The sequence below is a fragment of the Leishmania infantum genome, chromosome 22, assembly GCF_000002875.2.
Source record: "Leishmania infantum JPCM5 genome chromosome 22".
In the NCBI taxonomy this organism is placed as follows: domain Eukaryota; phylum Euglenozoa; class Kinetoplastea; order Trypanosomatida; family Trypanosomatidae; genus Leishmania; species Leishmania infantum.
The window spans coordinates 503,251-514,539 of NC_009406.2; the positions used below are offsets into that span (position 1 = coordinate 503,251).

Consider the following 11,289-nt stretch of genomic DNA (forward strand, 5'->3'; position numbering starts at 1 on the left):
AGGGTATCAAGGACGATGCTGCCAAAAAGGTGGAGTACGACGCTGCGAAAGCTGTCGTGGATGAGGTGGCGGCAGAGGTAAACGCGATCGAGCGAAAGCTGGCGGAGTTGACCGGGAAGGCTCTCGAGAGCGCTGCCGCTCCTGAACCGGCCCCTGCCGCATCCCCTTCTTCACCGATTTCTTTGACATCGGCAACCGTGACGGCAACGGGTAAGGAGGCGGCAAAGGAATCCCAGATGCGTTTTGTGGGTCAAAGTGGCGACGAGGCCCGTTCCGCTGTGAAGACGCAGCGCGAGTTGAAGAAGAAGCGCGATGCACTGCGCAAGGTGCAGAAGAAAATGAGGTCGTGTGGGAGTGACGCCGAGGCCGCCGGCTGCTCCCTCAGGTCAGCCACCTCGGCGTCCCTGTCGCACTGCTGCGCCTCCACGTCCCTCGCGCGCTCCTCCGCCTCACGCAGCTGCTCCCTCAGGTCAGCCACCTCGGCGTCCCTGTCGCACTGCTGCGCCTCCACGTCCCTCGCGCGCTCCTCCGCCTCACGCAGCTGCTCCCTCAGGTCAGCCACCTCGGCGTCCCTGTCGCACTGCTGCGCCTCCACGTCCCTCGCGCGCTCCTCCGCCTCACGCAGCTGCTCCCTCAGGTCAGCCACCTCGGCGTCCCTGTCGCACTGCTGCGCCTCCACGTCCCTCGTGCGCTCCTCCGCCTCACGCAGCTGCTCCCTCAGGTCAGCGAGCTCGGCGTCCCTGTCGCACTGCTGCGCCTCCACGTCCCTCGCGCGCTCCTCCGCCTCACGCAGCTGCTCCCTCAGGTCAGCGAGCTCGGCGTCCCTGTCGCACTGCTGCGCCTCCACGTCCCTCGTGCGCTCCTCCGCCTCACGCAGCTGCTCCCTCAGGTCAGCGAGCTCGGCGTCCCTGTCGCACTGCTGCGCCTCCACGTCCCTCGTGCGCTCCTCCGCCTCACGCAGCTGCTCCCTCAGGTCAGCCACCTCGGCGTCCCTGTCGCACTGCTGCGCCTCCACGTCCCTCGCGCGCTCCTCCGCCTCACGCAGCTGCTCCCTCAGGTCAGCCACCTCGGCGTCCCTGTCGCACTGCTGCGCCTCCACGTCCCTCGCGCGCTCCTCCGCCTCACGCAGCTGCTCCCTCAGGTCAGCCACCTCGGCGTCCCTGTCGCACTGCTGCGCCTCCACGTCCCTCGTGCGCTCCTCCGCCTCACGCAGCTGCTCCCTCAGGTCAGCGAGCTCGGCGTCCCTGTCGCACTGCTGCGCCTCCACGTCCCTCGTGCGCTCCTCCGCCTCACGCAGCTGCTCCCTCAGGTCAGCCACCTCGGCGTCCCTGTCGCACTGCTGCGCCTCCACGTCCCTCGCGCGCTCCTCCGCCTCACGCAGCTGCTCCCTCAGGTCAGCGAGCTCGGCATCCAGCGCCTCTCGACGAACCTGCGCGACGGCCAACTGCTCTCGGAGTTCCCGGATCTCCCTTGCAGCATCCTCTAGTTGATCCTCGAGCGCGCCGCGAATCTCCCCACTACATTCAGCCTCTCTCATCGAGCTGCTGAGCAGCTCCTTCACACGCTCCAGCTCGGCGTCCCTGTCGCACTGCTGCGCCTCCACGTCCCTCGCGCGCTCCTCCGCCTCACGCAGCTGCTCCCTCAGGTCAGCCACCTCGGCGTCCCTGTCGCACTGCTGCGCCTCCACGTCCCTCGCGCGCTCCTCCGCCTCACGCAGCTGCTCCCTCAGGTCAGCCACCTCGGCGTCCCTGTCGCACTGCTGCGCCTCCACGTCCCTCGCGCGCTCCTCCGCCTCACGCAGCTGCTCCCTCAGGTCAGCCACCTCGGCGTCCCTGTCGCACTGCTGCGCCTCCACGTCCCTCGCGCGCTCCTCCGCCTCACGCAGCTGCTCCCTCAGGTCAGCCACCTCGGCGTCCCTGTCGCACTGCTGCGCCTCCACGTCCCTCGTGCGCTCCTCCGCCTCACGCAGCTGCTCCCTCAGGTCAGCGAGCTCGGCGTCCCTGTCGCACTGCTGCGCCTCCACGTCCCTCGCGCGCTCCTCCGCCTCACGCAGCTGCTCCCTCAGGTCAGCGAGCTCGGCGTCCCTGTCGCACTGCTGCGCCTCCACGTCCCTCGTGCGCTCCTCCGCCTCACGCAGCTGCTCCCTCAGGTCAGCGAGCTCGGCGTCCCTGTCGCACTGCTGCGCCTCCACGTCCCTCGTGCGCTCCTCCGCCTCACGCAGCTGCTCCCTCAGGTCAGCCACCTCGGCGTCCCTGTCGCACTGCTGCGCCTCCACGTCCCTCGCGCGCTCCTCCGCCTCACGCAGCTGCTCCCTCAGGTCAGCCACCTCGGCGTCCCTGTCGCACTGCTGCGCCTCCACGTCCCTCGCGCGCTCCTCCGCCTCACGCAGCTGCTCCCTCAGGTCAGCCACCTCGGCGTCCCTGTCGCACTGCTGCGCCTCCACGTCCCTCGTGCGCTCCTCCGCCTCACGCAGCTGCTCCCTCAGGTCAGCGAGCTCGGCGTCCCTGTCGCACTGCTGCGCCTCCACGTCCCTCGCGCGCTCCTCCGCCTCACGCAGCTGCTCCCTCAGGTCAGCGAGCTCGGCGTCCCTGTCGCACTGCTGCGCCTCCACGTCCCTCGTGCGCTCCTCCGCCTCACGCAGCTGCTCCCTCAGGTCAGCCACCTCGGCGTCCCTGTCGCACTGCTGCGCCTCCACGTCCCTCGCGCGCTCCTCCGCCTCACGCAGCTGCTCCCTCAGGTCAGCCACCTCGGCGTCCCTGTCGCACTGCTGCGCCTCCACGTCCCTCGCGCGCTCCTCCGCCTCACGCAGCTGCTCCCTCAGGTCAGCGAGCTCGGCATCCAGCGCCTCTCGACGAACCTGCGCGACGGCCAACTGCTCTCGGAGTTCCCGGATCTCCCTTGCAGCATCCTCTAGTTGATCCTCGAGCGCGCCGCGAATCTCCCCACTACATTCAGCCTCTCTCATCGAGCTGCTGAGCAGCTCCTTCACACGCTCGAGCTCGGCGTCCCTGTCGTACTGCTGCGCCTCCACGTCCCTCGTGCGCTCCTCCGCCTCACGCAGCTGCTCCCTCAGGTCAGCCACCTCGGCGTCCCTGTCGCACTGCTGCGCCTCCACGTCCCTCGCGCGCTCCTCCGCCTCACGCAGCTGCTCCCTCAGGTCAGCGATCTCCGTGTCTCGCTTGGCGAGGGTCGCAAGCGCCGCATCGGCTCCGCGCTTTGGTCCGTGGCGCACCCGGTACAGCTCCATCGTCAAGGGGTAGTCGTACTCCTGCAAGCGGCGGTCCATCTCCATCATGGTGGCATCAGCGTCGTGCTGTACTCTCACCGTCGCCAAAAGGCTCCCCATCCCAAACGCTATGTGCTCCACATCGCCGCGGGTGACGTGACATGCGTGGCTCACATCTGCGATGAAAGCCTCGCGAAGCGCCTCAGGGTGCTCCTGTACGACGACACTCCAGTCCTCTCCTGGCAACCTCACTGAATGCACTGTCACGACAGCCTCACCATTGCCACTCTTCTTCCGGCGCTGATCGTAAAAGTTCAGCTCTTCAATCTCCTCCGCAGCTCTGCGCAGCTGTTTCTGGAGATGGAGGAGGTCTTCCTGCTGAGTGAGCTCCGCAGTTGAAGGTTGATGCGGAACAGGCGTCGATGACCTTTTGGCAAGGCGTGTTTCTAGGTCCGTGATGGTAGCGTTTCTGTCCGCCAGCTGCTGCGATAGAAGGTCCTCGCCGGTTTTTGGACTGGAGCAGTGGCGGAGTATGTACTCGCACTCGTAGAATGGCGTGTCGTGGAGGCGATCATCAAGCTGACGCTTGGTCACGTGGCTTGGATGATCCACGTAGAACTCGACTCGACTCCCGTTATCCGAGAAGTGCACCCCCGTAACAGCAGCTGCCACCACGTGGCAGGCCGCTGCCGCGTCGGTGGTTGCAGCACGGCGAAGCTCGGCAGGATGTCGTTGCAGAGCATCATTCCAGCCGCTACCGTTGAGGCGCTTGTGGTGGTGCGTGGTGGCAAAGTCGTCAGCGGGATCAGAGTGGTCCGAGCGATGTGGCATCCATCGCTCTCTGCTGCTGCGTAGCCATGCCAGCTCGGCTTCTAGTTGAGCAACGCGGCTGTCCTCCTCCGTGGTTCCTTTATCGGCCTTAATGGAGGTCATGTTTGGTGAAGCTGGAGCAGCGGAGGCACCGCTACAAATCTTCGACTCAAGAGCTCGTATCTCGTTCTCCAGGGCACTGATGCGGCTTGTTGCGTGATCCCTGTCGCGATCAAGGTCTTCGCACTCAACCTGCAAAGCCTCTGCGCGTATTTTAGCGCCAGCTAGTCGGTTTTGCGCGTCTTCATGATCGGCGCGAGCGTCCCGCAGTTGCCGCTGCAGCTCAGCCTCTACGGCTTCGTGTCGATCCGTCTCGCGCACCAGCAGCCGCTGTAGTTGCTCATTCTCGCCACGCGCCTCCTGTAGCTGTTGTTGAAGGACCAGCAGAGCGGATTGAAACGCGCGTGCGTCGGCCTCTTCTTCGTACACCTCATCCTCATCGTCGCTCTGGCTCGCTGCGTCCTTTGATCCGGGGAGAAACAACATAGTCGGCACGTTTTGTGCCGCTGCCACAGGGCTGCTGTGAGAGGTCGGCAGCGTCACCGAGATGGAGGGGCCACTGGAGGCGGCAGTGGGCCCAGGGGCCGCGTCCCAAGGTGCATCTGTTGCGAAGCCTTCAGCCTGAGACTTTGCCGTCTCGCGTCGTCTTCGGCGACGTTCAGCGCGTTCAGAGGCCAGCGCACGTGCGTGGTGTGCATCCCGCTGATGGTGACCACACTCTTGCAGGAGATCATCCACGGCTTGATACAGCTCGGGCCGAGAGTGCACCGCGCGCGCAGCTATCTCCTCGAGCTCCTCGTGGCCCAGCAAGACAACCTCCGTTGCCGCCTTTGGAACAGGAATGACGGAAGGTGATGGGGGGCAAGGTGTCGACCGCACCTGTTCCCTATGGTGGTGTGGTGACCTTGCGGATTCAGAAGGGGCAGCCGCGCTGCCGACGCGATCACGATTGCCTAAGGCATCGAGATTCAACGATGGATGTCCTGACGACGAAGTCGTCGCGGTCATCATCGCAGCACCTTTGCTCGTCGAGGATGGTGACTTCAATTCGCCAGACGCTGTTGCCGTCTGTGCTGCCGTTACTCGCGTTCCTGGATGCCGCCGCGAGTGCGATGGCACTGGGCAAATAATAGCGCAGCGAAGCACGTCCGTGGCAATCCCTTGTGCAGGAACGAACGTGAACTGCACCTCAGAGCGTGCGGCGCTACTCGAGGTGCCCGGGGCGCCACTGAACACGCGCAGCTGCGCTTGCACTTGACGCAGTTTTCTAGCAGTCGCCTTGAGCGCGTTAACATGATGCGTGAGTCGCTGCTGGAGCATGTCAGCGCGGGACTGCGTCCTGGCACATTGCTGATACACACGGAAGGCAGCGAGCTGCGTGAAGAGCCAGTTTGCGACAGTGCAGAGGAATTCGGCGGCGTCGGGCATCCGTTGTTCCATAGAGGCCATGGCTCTGTGCACCTTCGCCTCTGTGATGGCGCCGGAGCCGAAGAAGTGTGCTTCAATCTCGTCATACTGCTGTAAACTCATGTCGTAGCCGACGTCGTAGTCGATACAGCGATGCAGGAAGAGCGGGTCACTGACGGTGGCCCACACCTTCGGCCATGGAAGTGGCGTAGCGGGGACGTAGTCCTCCACAATGCTCAGGGCCGCTCGCAGTACCGCCGCAAAAACATCGTCGGCGCTGTCGCTCTCGTCAGCGGCGCTGTACCCGTCTTTGTAGGTGCATTGAAGAGGCACGCCGCGTTGACGGCACACATGAAGCGCGCCTTCTCTTGCCTCCAACTCGCAGCGACGCGCCTCGATGGCCTCTCGGGTGGCGTTCATGTCAGCCTCGTTGCGTGTGCGCACGGCGCCAAGCTCTGCCCGGAGGGCGAGGATGCTTGCCTGGTGATCTTCTAGCTCTTGCTGGACCCGACTCCTCTCATTCTTCAGTGCTTGCATCACTCCATCGTTCGCGCCGCCTTGCTGGCAGCTCCACTCCGCTAGTGTGACAGTGTGCGTGTGGACCTGCTGCACCGTCCCCAAAGCCCAACGCCACTCCTGAGCATCGTTAAGGAACTCGTAAACGACAACGGAGCCAGGATAGATAAACTGCGCGGTGTGCTCAAGGCGGTCTTTCACTGCCTTCAGAACGTCTTGTCTAGACAAGACCGGCGACACCGATCGCCGAGGACGACTGCGGTGGGCCCTGTGGTGCAGCTCAGAGGGAACACCCACCCCGCGCGGCGCTGACTCGCCCAGCGAGCCGGCGGGTGTTCCACCCGACGGCGATGCGGCAGTGGGCATCGGGCGTGGCTCGGCAAGCCGTGGCCGCCGCGCCGCTGTGGTAGATGCCGCGTAGAGCATATAGGCTAGGCGGGAGACGATGTAGGAAGAGAGGTGCGAGAGATAAGAGATACCTACGTAAGCGTACACCCTCTAGCTCTCCCCTCTCCTTTCTTTTTGTTTTTTTTTTCGGCGGGGGAGGGGTGCTTCCCCTCACAAGCACGATGTGCTCTGCGGCGGTGCGTGTGTGTTGGAGCCACACACGAGACACAGAGAGGAAGAGAGCTGCGGAAGAGGTACGCACACACGCAAAGAGAGAGGTGATGAGATCAGACAGGCGGGCGTAACGAAAACGGCTATGCAGCGTCGTGAGGCGAGGGGGCGAAGGTAAGGGGGAGGATGAGGCGGGGTTTGGCGAGGGGGAGGGCTACTGTCAGTACAATCTCTTGAGCGCAGTGGAGCCACAAGCGTGGCCTCGCCCTACACCAGTGCCGCGCTCAAAGGGGAGGGGAGAGGGAGAAGGAGAGGGAAAGGGGTGCAAAAACAAGGCAGGAATGGAAAAATTCTTAAAAGATGGCGGCAAAATAACCCGACTGGGCGCAGCGCACGAGACAAAAGAGGGTTGGAGAGAGAAAGGGGGGACGGCTCCACGACCTTCTCTGTGTGTGTGTGTGTGTGTGAGGGGAACGGAGGAGGTAATAACAACAACGGCAGCAGCAGCAGCACGCACACCAACAAGGCACGTGTACGTCAAGAGATGAAGCGCGTGAAGGAGCACGCTCCCGCGCGCGCAGGGGGAGGGGATCGAGTGAGACGGGGGAAGGAAGCCAAGCGGCACTGGCACGAGGAAGGACGGTGAAGGCAGAGAAAGGAATACGCAACGAGTGAGCGAAAAATGAAAAATCAGAGAAAGGGAGACGAAGACGCACCGTCTCTAGAAAATGAAGCGGACGTGTGTGGGTTGGGTGAGAAGTGTGGGCGGCGCGATGGTGATTTGTGCGTCGCTTCGGCTGTCTGGATGTGTTTGCTCGTGTTCGCGTTTGCGACGTGTCGGTTTTTCTAGTGCGTGTCTAGCGTGTCTTGCGGTGCGCTTGCTGGTGAAGTAAAAGCAAAGAACGAGTGCGTGTTCCCGCCAGGCGGAGCGAGCAAAAGACGGCGGGTGCGTCCGTTAGGGTTGAAGGAAGGGGCGAAAGTCAAAACAAGAGAAGCCGAAGCGAATGAGGGAGAGAAGTCGGTGTGTGTGTGTGTGTTCGGGTGGTACAGTGAGCGAAAAGAACAAGAGACGAGACTACCCAAGAAAGAAAAACAACAACAAAACAAACGGCGAGAAACGTGAAAAAAGGGGGAGGGGCTGAGGAGACGATCCCCGTAGGCCACCCTCACCCTCAACGCGTGTGTGTGTGTGTGGGGGGGGGGGGGGCGTTGCGGATGTCTCTATTGCCGCCAATCCTGTGGCCAGCGGTGCTCCTCGAATACAATAATACGGATACAAGCACAGAAAACTTCAAGCGCAGCCTTAACGAGTAGAGAGAAAACGCGAGAGAGGAGGGAAGGTGAGTCGACAGTGACGCTGCCTCGGCTGCAGTGCTCACCCTACGTGGCGCGGTCTATTTCTTCTGACCTCCCCCTGTACCTGCTGCCGTCTCTCGTTGGTGGCTCGAACTCACGAAACAGAAACAGAAGACACACACACCCTGGCTAAGAAACGATGGGAGCTGCCGTCCTGCAGCACTGACTGGTCTACTCACCTTCCCTCTCTCCGCGAAAAACCTTGCGTCGTCGTATTCGTCGTCTCGCACTCTCCGTGACACCAACGCCTGTGAAAGCAAAAACTGGAACAAGACGAAACCAAGGGAGAGAGAGACTGGAATGGTGTCACACACACACACACGAAAAGGGGGGAAGGGGGTCCCACACGCACACAAAAACAAAGGGAAAAGATAAACAAATGTGTACAATAGAAATAATAAAGATCCGCGTGATGCTCAATGACGGCCGCAGGAGCAGCAACAACAACGAAGGGCAAATCAAACCGCCAGCTGCCGGGCACGGCCGTCGTGTGGTCGTCGTCTTGCGTGCGCGGAGCCCACCCACCCGCCCACCCTCCAAATGGGAAAAAAAACGGTAAAGAACACCAAGCGGGAGAGGTGCACAGAACGATGGCAGCGCTTGGGTGCAGAAAAATAGGGAACGAGAAAAGCAAGGCTAAGTGCGCGTAGGCTCAGACAACCCCGAACGTGGAAAGTGATAAGCCACCAAACAGTGGCGCCGGCGAGCAGCAATAGCGGGAGCTGCTGCAGCAGACGGAAACCCGAACAAGAAGTATGCGCGCCTAGTCGGGGTTAGGAAAATGAAAGCACAGGGCTCAGAGGAAAAGGAGAGGGGGGCACTGAACTGCACGACGAGGTGCACTAGGTGTACGTGTGCAACGGTTCGGGGAGGTTTAAGAGGAGAGGTGATGGTTGTTTGGATGGCCGATAAAGTCTGCAGAGAGAAGGCCCCTCTCGCGCTCTTCTAAGCGGCGAAGTATCGTCGGCTTCTTCGTCTCTCTACTCTTTCTTCAGCGCGCCCTCGCTCCGCACGTGGGGCACCTAAAAGGACTCCAAGATGGTACTCTCGAGCAGGGCAAGTGTGATGGCGGATGCGCACAGAAAGACAGAAAGGGTAGGGGTCGTCGCTCGACCTCTTTCTGTCCTTCTCTCGCTTCAGCTTATTGTTCTTCTATCGAGGACGGCGGTGACGGGAGCACTGAGCCGTGTATGTGCACTATTGTGTCCGTGTTGGGGGTGGGGTTGGGGGTGTATGCGAGCGCATGTGCAAACGATCGCTTCACTTGGTCAAGAAAAGGCATGAAGGGCGAGAAAGGGATGAAGAGAAATACACAGGAATCTTGATGGGGAGAAACAGCAGCAGGAGGAAGAGGAGGGATCGCCAGTGGCGTGGCTGTGCGGTTGATGACGAGAAGCAGTGAAACAAGGCTAGGACATGTGTCACTCGACTCCACTGTGGCGCACCGCGGGAGGCTGCGCCGTGCACCGCGAGTGTGGGGAGCAGAAGGGGAAGCGGTGGAGAGACAGAGTCACTCACCTATGTGGCACAGCTGCGTTGCTGTCGTCGTCTCCGCGTGGCTTTGTTTAGTTCACATCCAAGCCTTGGCGTGTGCAGAGCGATTGTGTGGTCGTCCGGCCACTTGAAGGCGCCGCGTTGCGCACCTTGTCTTTCCTCGTACGGTTTTCGCTTCCGCCTTCGAGCCCCAGCGCCAGCTGTGCGAGCTTGGTGATGGCGGCCTGCATGTACAATGGCGTTCGCTGAGCGGTGCCCCGCCACAGCGCAGAGGCCCCTTGCAAAAAACGGGCAAACACACAAGAGTGGCCACGTCGCAACGATTGAAAGAGATGCTCACACGCAATCTAAACGAAAAAAAAATGTTGGCGCGTACGTCGACCATGATGCGCGCGCACGCAACACGGACGCCCAAGGAGGAAACGAGAACATGCGTGCCGTCACGGAAAGAAGAGAAGGAAAAAGAATGAGGCCACAATGCGGTGCACAAGCGCAAGCGCAAAGACCGAAACAAGCACGCGAGGGGATCAAAGGTAGACCGACACACGCAGAGAAAGACGTGCTTGCTGGACAGAGGAGGAGGAGCGGGGTGGCGCAGAAACAACAGCGTACCCTTGATGTGGCGCATATGCTTTTCGAGAAGCGTACCCACGGCGGGGAGCGGGAGTAGGGAAGCAGACCATGCAATCACAGCAAAGACCCTCGCACTTGTATAGCCCCACCTTCTCCGTCCACACTGAACTCCACCTCGCCCGTTTCCTTTCTCCCCTCACTATCGATTCGCCGTTACAGTGGCGTTTAGACTGCGGGGCTGCTGCTGCTGCATGTGCTGGGCAGGCCATAGTTACTGTTCACCTCCATGTCTGCCTTGTCATCGACCATCTCGTCCTCCTCAGCATTCCGCATCATGGTCAGCTCTCGCATCATCTGCTCAGAGTACTGCAGCTGCGACTCGTGCGCTCGCATTCGCAGTTCGCGCTCCTCCACTAGCGACCGCAGTGCATCCTCAAGGGCAGCCATGTAGCCGCCACGCGCCTTCTCCGCCTCATCGAGCTCGTCGGCCAAGCCTTCCTTGTCGCGGCGAAGTTGCTCCACGCAGCCAAGATGGTGCAGCAACACCTCGCGTAACCCCTGAGCTACCGCGTATCCCTCTCCCGAGAAGGCTGCGTCGAGCGCAGACGTGCTGCTGCGCTCGTCCACCCCTTCCCCCGCATCGCCGCTGTCCTTTCGGGGCTGGGGCTGTGCTGCCGCCAGCAGGCTCGGCAGCAACTCGCGAAACACCTCCATTCCCTCCTTGAAGCGGTCCCGCTCTGCCGTTGCGCTAACTAGCTCAAAACGATGCGCCGCGGCGTCCATCTCGATGGCCTTGTGCAACTGGGTGCACCGATACTCTGCCTCGTAAAGTGTTTGCGATAAGACCAGTTCGTTTGTGCGCGACGCATCTAGCATCTCCACGGACTTTTCCAACTTCTCCAGCGTGTCTGCATAGGCTGCTGCCGTCTCGTCAACCTGTCTCGACAGCGCCGCGGCTTGCGCATGAGCATTAGCCAGATCGGCGTTTTTATCGGACAAAACAGATGTCAGTGCTTGCACTTCCTCCTGCAAGTCGACGATCTGTTCGACCTGCACCCGCATCGCCTCGTCTTGGGCGGCAACACGAGCCGCGTACAGATCTAGTGAGCGGCGCGCTTCTGCTTCGGCGCTCACCAAGCCGTCACGATCGTCGTCGTGCTGGCGGCGCAGCTCGTACATGTCCTCCTCAGCCGCAAACAAGCGGTCCCGCAACTCGCGCTCACTCTCACGGGCCTCCAACAACAACGCCGCTAGCTCCTCCAGCCGCTCTAAGCTGTCAGTGCACTCTC

The 11,289-nt window shown here is 61.9% G+C and overlaps 2 protein-coding genes across 2 annotated transcripts; both read right to left on the reverse strand.

The window, feature by feature from the left end:
- Positions 1 to 250: 250 nt before the first annotated feature.
- Positions 251 to 6,445, reverse strand: LINJ_22_1160 (hypothetical protein, unknown function; the record flags this gene model as incomplete). Its single annotated transcript, XM_001465639.1, has 1 exon — positions 251 to 6,445. One exon carries the CDS (start codon positions 6,443 to 6,445, stop codon positions 251 to 253), a length of 6,195 nt encoding a protein of 2,064 aa, XP_001465676.1.
- Positions 6,446 to 10,225: 3,780 nt separating this feature from the next.
- Positions 10,226 to 11,287, reverse strand: LINJ_22_1170 (conserved hypothetical protein; the record flags this gene model as incomplete). The annotated part of the gene is made up of 1 exon (XM_001465640.2): positions 10,226 to 11,287. A coding segment is annotated over one exon (1,062 nt), but the record flags the coding sequence as incomplete, so codon positions are not given.
- Between the last annotated feature and the right edge of the window lie 2 nt (positions 11,288 to 11,289).